The sequence below is a fragment of the Schistocerca americana genome, chromosome 1, assembly GCF_021461395.2.
Source record: "Schistocerca americana isolate TAMUIC-IGC-003095 chromosome 1, iqSchAmer2.1, whole genome shotgun sequence".
In the NCBI taxonomy this organism is placed as follows: domain Eukaryota; kingdom Metazoa; phylum Arthropoda; class Insecta; order Orthoptera; family Acrididae; genus Schistocerca; species Schistocerca americana.
Window position 1 is genome coordinate 592,091,955 of NC_060119.1, and position 14,298 is coordinate 592,106,252.

A 14,298-nucleotide genomic window follows, 5' to 3' on the forward strand; every position below is an offset into this window, starting at 1 on the left:
GGAATGTTTCCTGAAAGTTTGGCCATACCTTTTTGTAACACCCTGTATAATCATCTTAATTGAGTGGTCCAGAGATGTGGCTGGTCTCAATGTTTGGCTACGTTTTCGTCATAGAGTGCCAGCTCACACCTGTCGTAAACTCAGTTTTTAAGCTGAAAGAAAATATAACAAAACAATGCAGGTAGGTACTGTGATGAAATTTAGAATATTGAGTCACTCACGCTGATTTGTAATTTGAACAAGTGTTTTTTTTCCCAATATATTCACTAAACACTCAAATTGCAGTCTGAGGGACTTTTACGTAAGGGCAGTTGTCAATAACTAATGCTACTACAGTTCACTATAAAATTCATTTGTCGCAATCACAACACGCGAGAGTCTGGTCACAGTTCATTGTAGTCTGCTGTCCTAACCCACTATATTGCTCTCCACTTGATGGCTTTTGAACGTCGCTACTTACATACTTGTCCCGAAACGTGGCTACAAACTACTGCCCTCAGATGGGCAGCATGTCCATCTCTTAGCATCGCTCAAAACCAACTCCCCTGACATAAAAAATGGCCACCCTATGCACCCGCAAAACGACTGCTTAACTCAAAACAATGTTTGACAAAAAGAATTACGAATATTCTAAAACTAAACACAAAAACTCATCTGATACATTGAAAAATATGGAAAATTTTCTGGGCAATAACAATTTAAAGTCCAATTTTTTTGTATCTGCCACCGTTTTTTCATAAATAATGTTCTTGTGTTGTGATATTGCTTTTCCCAGATTTTTGATACTTAACATAAATAAACAAATAAAAATACATAGTTCGTTACTCATCTACCTCTTTAAACTTTAGAATGCTGTTACTAATTTTGTCTCTTTAAATTTATTTATTACCAAAAACAGTTTTTTCTGAATCCTATATTCCGACTTCTCATTCAAAACTGGTACATGTTTTGCTAAACTGGCTATTATTGTTCGATGTAGCTCTACTAGCCGCATCTGTAGACACTTTGTTCATATTAGTCGGACAAAGCATTGCCGAGATATCAGCTTTTGAACTTTCATAAATTTACTATTTGTAAGACAACAATAACTTTTAAACTATTAGATTATTTTCTGACGCATCCAGATAATTTAGCTTTACATATTTTTCTGTCCATGAGTGCCAACTCGCACCTCCATGTCACTCTTAGTTTTGTTTTTATCAACTTTTCTCTAGCATATAAATTTCTCCAAGCTCGCAAACACGGCCATATGCGTCTCTGCCTAGCGTCCGCTCGGGTTTTTCCAAGGCTGCGTAACGCTAGTCGCTCGCCACGGCCCCGTAGCAACCGCCAGCAACGTGCTCTGCGGCGGGAAACTGTTGTTTTAAGCTGCTTCGCAACACCAAGGATATCTACTTCTAAGTTACTCATGTTTGCAGTTGTTCTTGAGTCTAATTCTGGTTACTTCGTTGTCACAATATGAATGGTTTTGGTTCTGTTAGATGGTGTTCAGCAAAGGTTGAATATTTCTTCCTTAATCTTCAATGTCTCCCTTGTTTAAATAATCTAAATGCCACAGCTCTGTCTGTCGCGAAAATACAGCACTCTGTTTCACCCTGCTTGCATTTGGTTTTATACACACTACTCTGTGTGAAGGGTTGCAATATGCCTTTACTGTTGAATAAAAAGTTTGGTAAAACTGCCTCCAGCCACGAAGCATTACTGTGTACGTTGTTAAGTGCAATGGTGACAGGACTGCGACAAGCAGTCAATGCTGTCTGTCCCTATCGCTCCTCTCCTCTCGACAGTCCAAATACTGTAGAATGCCTATATATCTATTACGGTGTTTTTTTCCAACATAGCAAATAATGTCAAAATAACTATCTTTTACTCTTTCAATATAACTGACTTTTCAGTTAATAAAAGGCCACGTTATTTAATAAAAACTGCTTCCTCGATTTGGGCTGTCGTTTGTACACCGTTAGGTGTCAGCTCTATTCCGTTACTGCAAAACTTTCAGGTATCTGGCCTCGTTTATGAAAGAACACTCAATGAAAAAAAAAATCCAAGCCGTTATGGAAGATTTGTAATTTGTCACGAAAACAGAGCAAAACAATAAATTGAAAATTAAGAAGAAACAACATCAGAAGTGAGTACAGGGAAAACTTACGATGTTAGGAGACGACAAGACAGCTACGAAAGTCAGAAATTAGTTTTCCTCTGGAAACTATGACGTGACGCTCCGTGACATTGATGCCCTGTGTGAATTTCGCCCCTGCAATGCACTGTAGAATGTTTTCGCGTGACGTAAAGTGACGTCCAGTTCTGTGAGGTCGTTAATATACAACATGAATGGGAAGTCCCCACACACTTCCCTGGGGCACATCCGAACTTACTTCTCTGGAGCAACACTGTCGTCCTCTCTTTATCAGGCTCAGACTATTGACTGTTGTAAACCTGCACATATGCGTCTGTGTGCTAGAGGCCTATTTGGAAAAAGCAATTGCTTAAAAGGTGTTTCGAGGAGAGAAATTCATGGCAACAGCACTAGAAAGAAGGCAGATTATGACATTAAAGGTACAATAACAAATACTTGTAACTCAGACAAGGTGAATACTGGTAATTTAAAGATCTTCAGTGAACTATCACAAACTGCTCAGACCACGCCATTAAAACTTCTTAAAGAAAGATGTTGTTATTGGCTGTCACACAACCCGTTTTAGCGTACGCAGATCAGTTTGTAAATGCGACTATAATCACTTTTTATCCTTACGAAGAAAGAGGGTTATTGAAATAACAATATAATTTATAATGGTTATTAGCATGTAAGATAACAGATAAGCAATGTTGTGCATCATTTATATGTAATTATTAATTGTACTCAATCGCTGTATGTGTTAGCTTTGTATGTTAACTGTGATCACCAAGTTGGTACTGTAATTTGAAATGAACACTATATTCACTGTGTAAATACTTATGGTATTTACCAATTAGTTGTGTATCAACTCTGTCTATTTAATGTAAATAGTGTCAGAAGTTTTTATTATGATTTGTGTAAAAACACGGCCGCCTGTATTAGAGGCCGGAGTCGTCAAGCTGACAGCGACATAGCCTGTGACGTCAGTAGGCCGACTAGCGTGACCAGCTAGGCCGAGACTAAAGTTTAGATTTCGTCGAATGGAGAAGACGAGTCAGATATAAATACGCAATCACTTTTTTTTGTAGATTTGGTCCCTATAAATAAGACAGTAACCTAGAAAAGCTAATTTCTCGCAGTATTACGCCGACTTTACGTCGGAATTACGCATTTTATTCTCGTTTCCTTGCAACGATGAACTTTTCAATAACTCACATGTTCTTCATATTATGACGTTTCTTACCCGAGATTTGGATATACAAGTTCAGCAAACAATTTTGTGAGTTGCCTACTAACATTATTTGCAGACTTGCAATTATTTCAGTCTGTTATTTGGAATGTATTATGATATTCCTTCCTACATAAATGACAAACATGACAAACACCTTCTTGGAGGCTGCACCTTAACTAAATACGATGTTAGCCCCGGGAATATTTTTGGCACAGCTTCTGGTAAAAGCTGGCCTTTCACGAGGAAACTCGTGACAGTTCCCATCAGAATCCTTGTAAATCTCCACTCTTGATACGTCACTTTCTTCAAAATGTTTAATGCAAACAACACTTCCATTTGATGGAGTCGAGTCCTTTCTGGGGATATTTCTTGTCCATCGTTTTCTGTTTTCCTCTTCAGTAGGGAATCTGAACACTGAGATGTAAACCTCTTCATTGCTGGATTTGTAGTTGCTGTTGCAACCAGGAACACAACATTTTTCTGGCATCTGCAAATAGAATGATGCATTAATTGCTAACATCTTAAATCAAAATACTATTATGTAAAAATAGCAAATGAGAATTTGAGTGGACTGGTTTTTTCTACTGATTGGATATCACGAAACACAAGTCTACAATAGAATCAAATGTGTAGAAATATTCATAATATTAACACAAATCGCTTAGGAAAATGGCTCTGAGCACTATAGGACTCAACTGCTGAGGTCATTAGTCCCCTAGAACTTAGAACTAGTTAAACCTAACTAACCTAAGGACATCACAAACATCCATGCCCGAGGCAGGATTCGAACCTGCGACCGTAGCGGTCTTGCGGTTCCAGACTGCAGCGCCTTTAACCGCACGGCCACTTCGGCCGGCAAATCACTTAGGAGAAGATTCTGATACTAACCTTGTGAATTCTAAACTTTATTTTCGAATTGTGTCTAGAATATAGTAGAACTTTTGTTGCAATTGTGTAGACGAAAGTCGTTCACGTAGCACACTTGCACATATACATGTAAAAACACTACAAACTTCACAGAATTGTATACTTACATTGTGTTATATCTTCTACTGTAGTCACGACTACCTGCTATAATTTTTGCAGAGTCCAGTATAGCATAATTACACTGTAATGTCGGATAAAACAGACACCGCGAAAGTACGTAAACAAGTGCTTCCGTTCGCTACCTCATAGCCACAGCCATGCGGTAGGCCTTAACGTAACGTTGCCACATTTCAGTCCTCCGGCCTCTAATACAGGCGGCCGTGGTAAAAGCACAGGGACTGTGGTAAAAGACGAAGCCTAATTCATCCTGTATGATCAACGGCCAATAAAGATTCTTGATTCCTCTGTTGATGACTCCATCGGAGCTGAAGCACTACGTTCTCCTTGCAATTAATCTTCAATCCAGAAACAAATTAAGCTTGGTACCACTTATGGTCGTACTTTTGAAGAAGTGGAGAGAGTTAGAAGGATCGATATCGCATGGGGTATGAATCGAAAGTACTTTACCACTGGCGATAGCTGTGGTTACTGTTTACGTGAACTTGAAGGTTATGCATATATGTATTATGTACTATGTAGCAAGTTGCAACTAGTATGCCATGGTTGCAGCGACAGTGAGTGGAGTGGGAGTGTCTTTAAAAAAGGCATGGAGTTTAACAAAATTTGAAAGTTGTTGAATAGCATAGGTATGCTCAGAAAAGTTGCTGTCGCTTGCCTGTACAATGAGGCCAAGAAAAACTGGAATGGAGAGATACTCACTGGGTCAAAATTAAGTCGGTGTAGTTCGATGTATGGAAACGTGTTACCGAAAGCACCGGTAGTTTACAGAACAAAACGCCCAGAAAATTTGATTACAACGGTAGTTGTCGCTTGCAGGCAGTAAGTTTGACATCTTTTATTGTTGTTGGAATCAGGTAAATGAAGCCGATAGGATTTAGATGCCAATGATTTTGGTAGGAAACGAAATTGTACGACAGTGGTGAAAGTTGGCCGAAATTCTTTTGCATATGGAAATATGAAAGTACTTGTCAATAGACTATTTGTGTATAAATGAAAACAGCATTTACATGCATTAAATTTAATGTCCTGTGTGGATGTATGCGAAACAACTCATTTTGTCGGATGTGCAAGTCATTTTAACGTAATGATAGTATCTAAATGATTTATGCATTAACGGCATGAAAATATCGGTCATCATCGTACAGTATAATTTGTTAACGTCCCCTGAATGTTATCTAGTGAAAGGTATTTGGCTGTACGAGTTGTGTATAACAGAATCATGTATCATGCAAATTTCATGACAATATAGGCTAGTTAGTATTTTGGAGTGGTGGTAAAGTGTAACAGCCGGGTGCCAAGCTGTGCCAGTGTTATTGATAATACGTGTAGGCCTCATTCTAACAAAGGTTTCCCTTGGCTCATTAAAAATACACCATCCTGCACCTTGTAGTAATGCTCACTACGAATAATTTGAAACCATTTAAAAATTATAGAAACACGCTATTCTGAAACACAAATTTTATTTCCTAAGTGCACCTCATTTTGCTTGTAGAAACCTGTATAAAATTACCTAAAACTTTGATACTGGCAACTAAAAATGTATACAGGCCGCTATTATTTTGTGAGTTGATAGTGACAATATTCATTTTTTTCCCTCCATCTGCTGTAGTGAAAACTTGTGAATTAACAGTGTATGTACTCAAATTATCAGGTCAAGAGGAATATTTGATAAGTCGTCAGCTTTCACTGGTGATATGGTGATATAGTAAGGGTTGTGGAGGGGGGGGGGGGTAGACGTACCTACAGCATTGCAGTTTATGTTGGAAGCTGACAGTTTGGTTGTGAGATGGAAAGTCAGTGAATTTGAAAGTATAAGAAAAAAAAGGGGGGGGGGGGTCAGCCTGGTTATGGTGACAGACAGATCTGTAACATAGCCTCAATGAAATTATCGTCACTGATATAACATTTTAGTTGCCATGTTCCTTATGGCATTTGTCGCATGTTTCGTAAATCACTGGTGAAAGCCGACGACATGTATGAGTATCCCTCTGTTTCAAAAATCTTGATTGCCAGCAGAAAGCACATGTCTGTAGATGCTGCATGATGCTACACTTATTAACCCATGAAACAATAATCCCTTCTCGAGTTGCGAAAAGGAGCAGTTACTGATGATGGAGCAGTGATTATCATTTGATGCTGTTGTAGGCCCATAGGATGCCCTGGATCAAGGTGATACTTCATGTCCATGTAGAAGAAAACTAAGAACCTGGGCAAGACTTAAGAATATCCAACTTCAAAAAATTCTTTAATGTATTTGTAGAGCAACGACTAGACGTACTTAGTATCGATTCCTAAAATCGTGTAGAATTCTGTTAATGAGATAGCGATTCTTAATCTGATATCGAAGTACTGTGTGGAGAAGAATGGCAAGTGTGCCAAATTTTCGTTTCTAAGTATCTCAGCGATGTTACTGCATAATTAAATGAAAACGTCAATAATATTTACTGTTAATCATTTTTTTTTTTCCTACTGTATTTTTCACATTAAATACCCACATGTTGAGTCTTGTGGTCTGTAAGATGAGGAGAACCATTACCTTAAAAGTTCTCTTTTCTGGTAAAATACATTGACTGACAAGCCTCCAAATCTTAGTGATCGCTGGGGAGGTTGGGAGGAAAGTCTCATATTGGTTGCGAGATGCAACCAGAACATTGGATGAAAGTCTGACACTCTTACTGACTCTCATTGAGGCATGAAATCCTTTCCTCTCTTCCCTCCTGATGATTCTTGGACTGTATTCCACTTCAGAACATCACTTGCCTTAACTATCGTGACTGGCTGGTGGTCTGTTCTACAACACCAGGGCACAACTGATTGTGCACCATATATTTGACTATAATTAATTTTATCTCACATCATTCTTTCATGTAAAGAACTCCCTTTGGATGCCCACCTACCTGACATCCCCGAAGTCCACCACTCTGCATCTATATGCAGCACAGCTCAAGGACCCTGATGGTGACATTTGATTGATGGTATGAAGATACTGATTTGAAAAATAAGACCACCATTTTTATCTATAAACATCTGGGATTTAAAATCTTGTATTACTGTATGGAATGACTCATACAATTGTTTTTGGTATTGGGTGGAGGATGAAGAATTAGCTTCACTTAGCCATCAGAAACATCTTCAATTGCACTAAAAGTGTGATAGTGCAATTCCCCCCCCCCCCCCCCCTCCCCATCCCCCTCTTTCTTGCTGCTGAAATCTGGGTTGTGCTGACAGATTAATCTGTAATGTAACCTGAGGGTCGAGTCAGAATATTGTTGTACCACTTGGCAGCTTTGATCCATGATATCAAGATGGTGGCGGCCTCTATTTTTTTTTAATTTATTTATTTATTATTTTTTTTTTTCCTCCCCACTTTCAATGCTACCACTGCTATAAAATCCACCGTTCCCAGTTCCTAAACAGTTCCTTTCACTCATTATTCAGTTGATATGAGAAATATTTAGTTGCAGAAATATAATGAATTAACAGGACAAACTAAATATCTGCATCTATATCTATACTCTGCAAACCACTATGAAGTGCAACAGCAGTCCTATTAACGAAGACATACCATGAAAAATATTAACATTAAAAGAAACCAAACTAAATCCTCAGCAGTCCACAAAACCATAATTTAAAAAAATATTGGGGGGGGGGGGGGGGGAGGAGAGAGAGAGAGAGAGAGAGAGAGAACTAGTATAGCAAATTTCCCTTGAATATTGCACAAATGAAGTCCACAAACCCACTATACCTACCAGTGGCATCAACACAATCTCTCGAATGGCGGGCCTAGATTTCTCAACAATGCAGGTTATACTGATCCTTGGTCTGGTAGGCACCAGATATGGTTAGTTTTATACCTTCTCCAAAAATCTTAATGCTTCACATAGTTGACAGACTGAATAACTGTAGGGATTTAATCGTGGTCAACTTGTTGTCACATAGGGAAATACACATGAACTTTGTCATATCCACAACTGGGTCAACTTCAGTTGGCTGGCCCATAACTAACAAAACAAAACATAAAATTAAATCTCGAACCATTAACAATACACCTCGCTAACATTTCCAAACCTGAAAACAGCCCGTCTGTACCAGCATAAAAATAATTCACTTATAAGCTGTTACAATTCCTCCAATATTATTCTCACAAACAACACTCTTGTAGTCTAATGAATCGCTAACATAACTGCAAACAATTCAGAAACATAAACATTCCACACTGGTGTGTTCCACCACATACTCCAACATGCCCTATGCAGTCACAATCCATTTCAAACACACTGTACCACCATGAGGTTGGCAGCACAGTTGCATCGTAGGTCAAAGGAGATGGATGGTACCGCAAGCTTTTGTTGACCCACTCGAGGTGTAGGTTAGGTTAAGTTCAAAGGTGTCTATTTGGTTGTGTGTTTCTGGAGCCCCTGTATGTGAATAATAAATGATTTTGGTAACTCACTGATTCACTACTGTAAGTGCAGCATAACTTTGCTCTCCTGCAGGGGATGCTGCAAAGGTTGTGGGCTGCCTCTTTGTCACAGGCCAGGTAGCACACTAAAATCAACATTGCGTTCACAGTGTCTACTAAAATGCTTCAACATGTTGTATTATTTAGTAGCTATGTTTGGCGACAAGTAGGAGCACACTACCTCCCCTAAATTTTCCGGCTTGGACCGGTTCCCACACTCTCAGAAAAGGACCAAGCTATACTGTGTGTATAGTATCTAACTCTTTACTTCAATGAAGTTTCATTTAAACTGAAAATGAGCAGTTCTTCGTGCAAACTTTACTTTCAGTCCCTACACTTCTGTATTAATAATGTTTCCATCAAATCCTTTTGAACTTGTTGACACTGCCTCCCCTTCCCCTCCCCCACTCAAATTTTACCAATAACCAATCATTGATGCTGGCTTCCTTTGATAACCTATGTTACAATGTCACTAGTGTTATACTCTCTTTCTAGAGTATTTATCATTTTCTATGACATTTGAGTCTTTCAGGATATACTTTGTATGTTTGGAAGAAGATGTGCTTAGAGTTTTTTCTCTTTCCTTCTGGTCAATGTTTTCATTGATGTCTCTTCCAAATTGTTACACAACAAATAAATCTAGAGCACACTAGATGTCAGTTGTCGAAGCAGTATGACAGTATCATGGTCTTTAGTAAGTCGCCATCTCTCATAGAGCTTTAACTGATGTCACACTTCAAAGGGTATACTGTTTGCTTTTGCTGTTCACTAGACAACTCACTCTGCATAGTTAATCAGTATAGGACTTATGGTGACAGAAGACTTAAGTCCAACCATACCTTTTTTGGTACCTTCTCTTAGAAGAGGTATCAATGCCTTATACAGAAACCTGTGACTTTCAATGGCCAGTCAGGTACAAATAAATTTAGAAGTTCATTGCCAGTGAAAATACTTTTCTATAGGAAAACGATGGTTCTCACTCAGAATCCGTAAGTGTTCATAATTGTGAAAGTAGGTAACCCTTACTGTTTCAACCACATTGTAGACAGCAGTAAGCCAGCCTAGGATGTGTTAACAACTTTCCATCAACAAGATTGTTGTAATATTATTGCACTGGTCCATAAACAGTCCTTTTGAGCGACTGTAATTTGTGTCTAGTTTGTAGAGAAAGGTGAGGAGCGTGCTGACATTGTCTTTGGTCAAATTCAGTGAAGCAAATGAAATCTGACTGACAGGAATATCTAAAAGAATCAGTGCAAAAACACCCATACACAGCCAAGTGTAAGGTGTGTGTGTGTGTGTGTGTGTTTGTGTGTGTTTTGTATAATTTCGAAGAAGGCCTTACTGGCCGAAAGCTCACTTTATGAAAGTCTTTTTGTTGTTTCTATCTGTGACTCGGCGTCTCTGCTATATGGTGAGTAGCGACTATTCTTTTCATAATATTGTTAAAAAGCATCAGTGTTGTATTTTCCTTGGAGCATTGGCATATTTTAAGCTGTGCTTCAAATAGAGTTCAGAGTTTGTTGCAGCAAGCCAGTCACATTCGTATTCTGATCACAGTTGAACAGCTTTCAGAAAACAATGTTTTATATTGAGTTTTGGATAAATGAAGAGTGCTTTCCAAAAGAAAGGTTCAAGTTTGAAGACAAAGAAGAAAGTCACATTAGCCCAGCTGAAATATATGTTGCTCTTGACTGGCTTGTTGCTTGGTGCCTTCTGAGAGACAAGGTTCGGTCTTATAAAATCTTGAATGCAGTTCAATACTGGCATGAAATTTTTCAGCTTTGGGATACATTTTTGTTGTTGGTCATAACAAAATGCTAATTTATTCCACATTTACCCTAGGTTCCATTGTTGAATCTGGTTGACTGTAATACTGCACTTCAACATTTCTTTCTTGTCTTTGGTAGCAATTCATCTGACTCAGAAATTTGTTGGGAGTCTACCTGATCACTCAGGTTGTTTATCCTTAGCTACATGTTGTGGTCAGTGTCATTTTGTCTGCATCTAATTTCTGAATTGAAGACGAACTTTACAAACTCCTTCAATGATTTTCTTGCAGTTAGCTTGCATAATGTTAGTAGTAATGGCTTTTCTTGGGTTTGTATCACTCTGGGGCATTGATGTTGTAGCTTATTAAATTGACAATTTTATGGAATCTAATGTAGACCCCCCCCTTCCCCCCCCCCCACACACACACAGAGAGAGAGAGAGAGAGAGAGAGAGAGAGAGCGGTGGTGTACCAGATTCAGAGTTTCTTTCTTTGGAATAAATAATGTGTATAGGTACGTTTACATTAACCAAAGTACTATTCCAGCAAAACCTGGCAAATGTACTTTAAATATACTAACAAATTAGACTATCTAAAGGCTTTTAGAAACATATTTCCTTAGTGAAAGCTGTCTAACTGTTTTTGAAAAATAATGTAGTTTGGAATATGTACCTATAAAGTTACTTGAGTATGACAGGTATCCCTGTCATCACTCATTTTGTCCAAGTGGCTGTTACATATACAGCTGTTCATACTATTACAGAAAAATAAAGATTAAACTGAAATGACTTAAGTAATTACATCAAAGAAAAAGCTGAAAACTGTGTATTTCATTATTCACAATAAACAGACAGCTTGACTTCAAATCCACCCCTAGACAGTATCTTTTCCTCTGTAAAATACTAATAAACACTGTATTGTGATATCAAGTGCAGGTGAGAAAGATTGAGTGTTCCAAGTATCCCCTGTCTTCAAGTATTTTAACTCCCCCACTTAGGCTGAGTGGTCAGCATGGCTGATTCTCATGTGGGGGACCAGGATTCGATTCTTGGGACTGCCAGGGATTTTTCTTGATGAGAGGACTGCTACAAGTGCAAGGCCAACAGAGGGACTATTCAACTGATTAGCAGCAGTTTCAAGGTCATGAAATCTTAGGATGACTGGTGTGCTGACCACATGTGTCTCCATACCACACGTGGCGATCCCAAATTTGCCTGTCTAGGGTTGAACTGCACATCTTTACCATACTTGGTTAAGAGATTTGCAGTTATTACGCACTTGTTTAAAAATGAACATGAGGCAGGAGTATGAGCTTTAGTGGAAGCTCTTTCTTCCATATTGTTCACAAAAGTGTATAGTTCTCCTAAAAAACACATTTTCTGGGCTGCATTGGAGTTAAGGATTGACAAACTGCCTGTTGGCTTCTGTCACGGGTTCTTTGGCTGATATATATTTGATGATTTTTGTGAAGTTGTGCCAGCACGAGTGGATTGCGTTGTCAAAGCTTCACCCTTCATTGCCAGTGTTGGACTGGAGTCGAGCTCACGTCCAAGGGCTTTTCGTAGGTGTTTCCACTGTGGTTTTCCCTTTGCTACTTGCAACGGTTGTTTGTTGCAGCACAAGAATCCAGGATCCGTTCATCTTGAAGCATTTTCTTTCTTGTTGAATCTATTGTCATGTTTGTGTAATAGCTCTTCTCTACAGCAAGAATTTCTGTGTTGGCGAATTTTACTTTGTGGTTGGTCTCGCACAGTAGGTTCTCCGCCACGGCTGAGTGGTCCACCTGCCCCAACCTGCAGTGCCACTTATGTCTGGTGATACTGGTGTGGATTGATTGTCAAGTTATTCCAACATGTACATGGTATATTCCCGACATTGTAAGTGGGTGCTTTTCTCCTTTGCCAGTTTGAGACACTCTTTGATTTTCTTTGTTGGTTTATAAATAGTCTTTACACTGTGTTTACACAATATAGAGCCTATTCTATCTGCCACTCTGGGACTGTATGGCAGAAAGATCGTACTTGACATTTCTTTTCCAATGCGATACTGTTTGACTGACACCCCTGGCTCCTCAGAAGGCTTTCCAGGTGTTGCATTCAATATCTGTTGCGCTGTGGCACACACATTGGTTTTTCTCATGTTATGAGTCTATTAATCAAGCCTCTTTTATGACTTGGGTCATGATTGGACAGTTTGTGCAGGTAGCAATCTGTGCGCTTCAGTTTTTGATACACCCTGTATCCCAGGTTTTCACAACTGATCTTGACCAGCACATCTAAAAAAGGTAGCTGTTGATCCTTTTCTGCCTCCATGGTAAATTTTATATTGGCATGGGGACTACTCAGCTGTTCTAGGACATCTCAGCGAGCTGTTCCTATATGTGGTTCCACACAACAAAGGTATTGTTGACATGTGTACCACACCTTATGTTTATATCTAAAAACAAAGATGTGACTTACCAAACAAAAGTGCTGGCAGGTCGATACACACACAAACAAACACAAACATACACACAAAATTCGAGCTTTCCCAACAAACGGTTGCTTCATCAGGAAAGAGGGAAGGAGAGGGAAAGACGAAAGGATGTGGGTTTTAAGGGAGAGGGTAAGGAGTCATTCCAATCCTGGGAGCGGAAAGACTTACCTTAGGGGGAAAAAAGGACAGGTATGCACTCGCGCGCACACACACACACATCCATCCACACATACACAGACACAAGCAGACATTTGTAAAGGCAAAGAGTTTGGGCAGAGATGTCAGTCGAGGCGGAAGTACAGAGGCAAAGATGTTGTTGAAAGACAGGTGAGGTATGAGCGGCGGCAAATTGAAATTAGAAATTAGCGGAGATTGAGGCCTGGCGGATAACGAGAAGACAGGATATACTGAAGGGCAAGTTCCCATCTCCGGAGTTCTCCCTTCAGTATATCCTGTCTTCTCGTTATCCGCCAGGCCTCAATCTCCGCTAATTTCTAATTTCAATTTGCCGCCGCTCATACCTCACCTGTCTTTCAACAACATCTTTGCCTCTGTACTTCCGCCTCGACTGACATCTCTGCCCAAACTCTTTGCCTTTACAAATGTCTGCTTGTGTCTGTGTATGTGCGGATGGGTGTGTGTGTGTGTGTGTGTGTGTGTGTGTGTGTGTGTGTGTGCGCGCGAGTGTATACCTGTCCTTTTTTCCCCCTAAGGTAAGTCTTTCCACTCCCGGAATTGGAATGACTCCTTACCCTCTCCCTTAAAACCCACATCCTTCTTTCCCTCTCCTTCCCTCTTTCCTGATGAAGCAACCATTTGTTGGGAAAGCTTGAATTTTGTGTGTATGTTTGTGTTTGTCTGTGTGTCTATCGACCTGCCAGCACTTTCATTTGGTAAGTCACACATCTTTGTTTTTAGATATATTTTTCCCACGTGGAATGTTTCCCTCTATTATATTCACACCTTATGTTTACAAAGATCCAAGTCCGATACCTGTGCTTTGAAATGTTTTGTGAAGTCGACCACGACTGGATAAAGTGGACTACCCATGGTGAAGCCTTCCAGCTGTTCTTCGTAGAAGTTGTCATTACACATGAAATAGTTCATTGTGAAATGTGCATGAAAGAGCTTGGTTATGTCTTGAGGGAAAATAGAACTGATGTATTCCAGAGAGTTGCTGAGTGACACTTTGGTAA

At 39.4% G+C, this 14,298-nt stretch overlaps 1 protein-coding gene across 2 annotated transcripts in view; it reads left to right on the forward strand.

Annotated features, from left to right (window-relative positions):
* The first annotated feature begins 4,704 nt into the window (after window positions 1–4,704).
* LOC124625263 (frataxin homolog, mitochondrial) overlaps window positions 4,705–14,298 on the forward strand; it is a 37,345-nt gene continuing 27,751 nt past the window's right edge. The window contains exon 1 of one of the 2 annotated variants that reach the window (XM_047149158.1): window positions 4,705–4,819. In XM_047149158.1, coding sequence (XP_047005114.1) covers window positions 4,815–4,819 — 5 coding nt within the window. In that variant the 5' untranslated portion in view covers window positions 4,705–4,814. Of the gene's footprint in view, window positions 4,820–4,839; window positions 5,214–14,298 lie in introns of those variants that run through there. The other variant, XM_047149157.1, reaches the window with a different exon arrangement.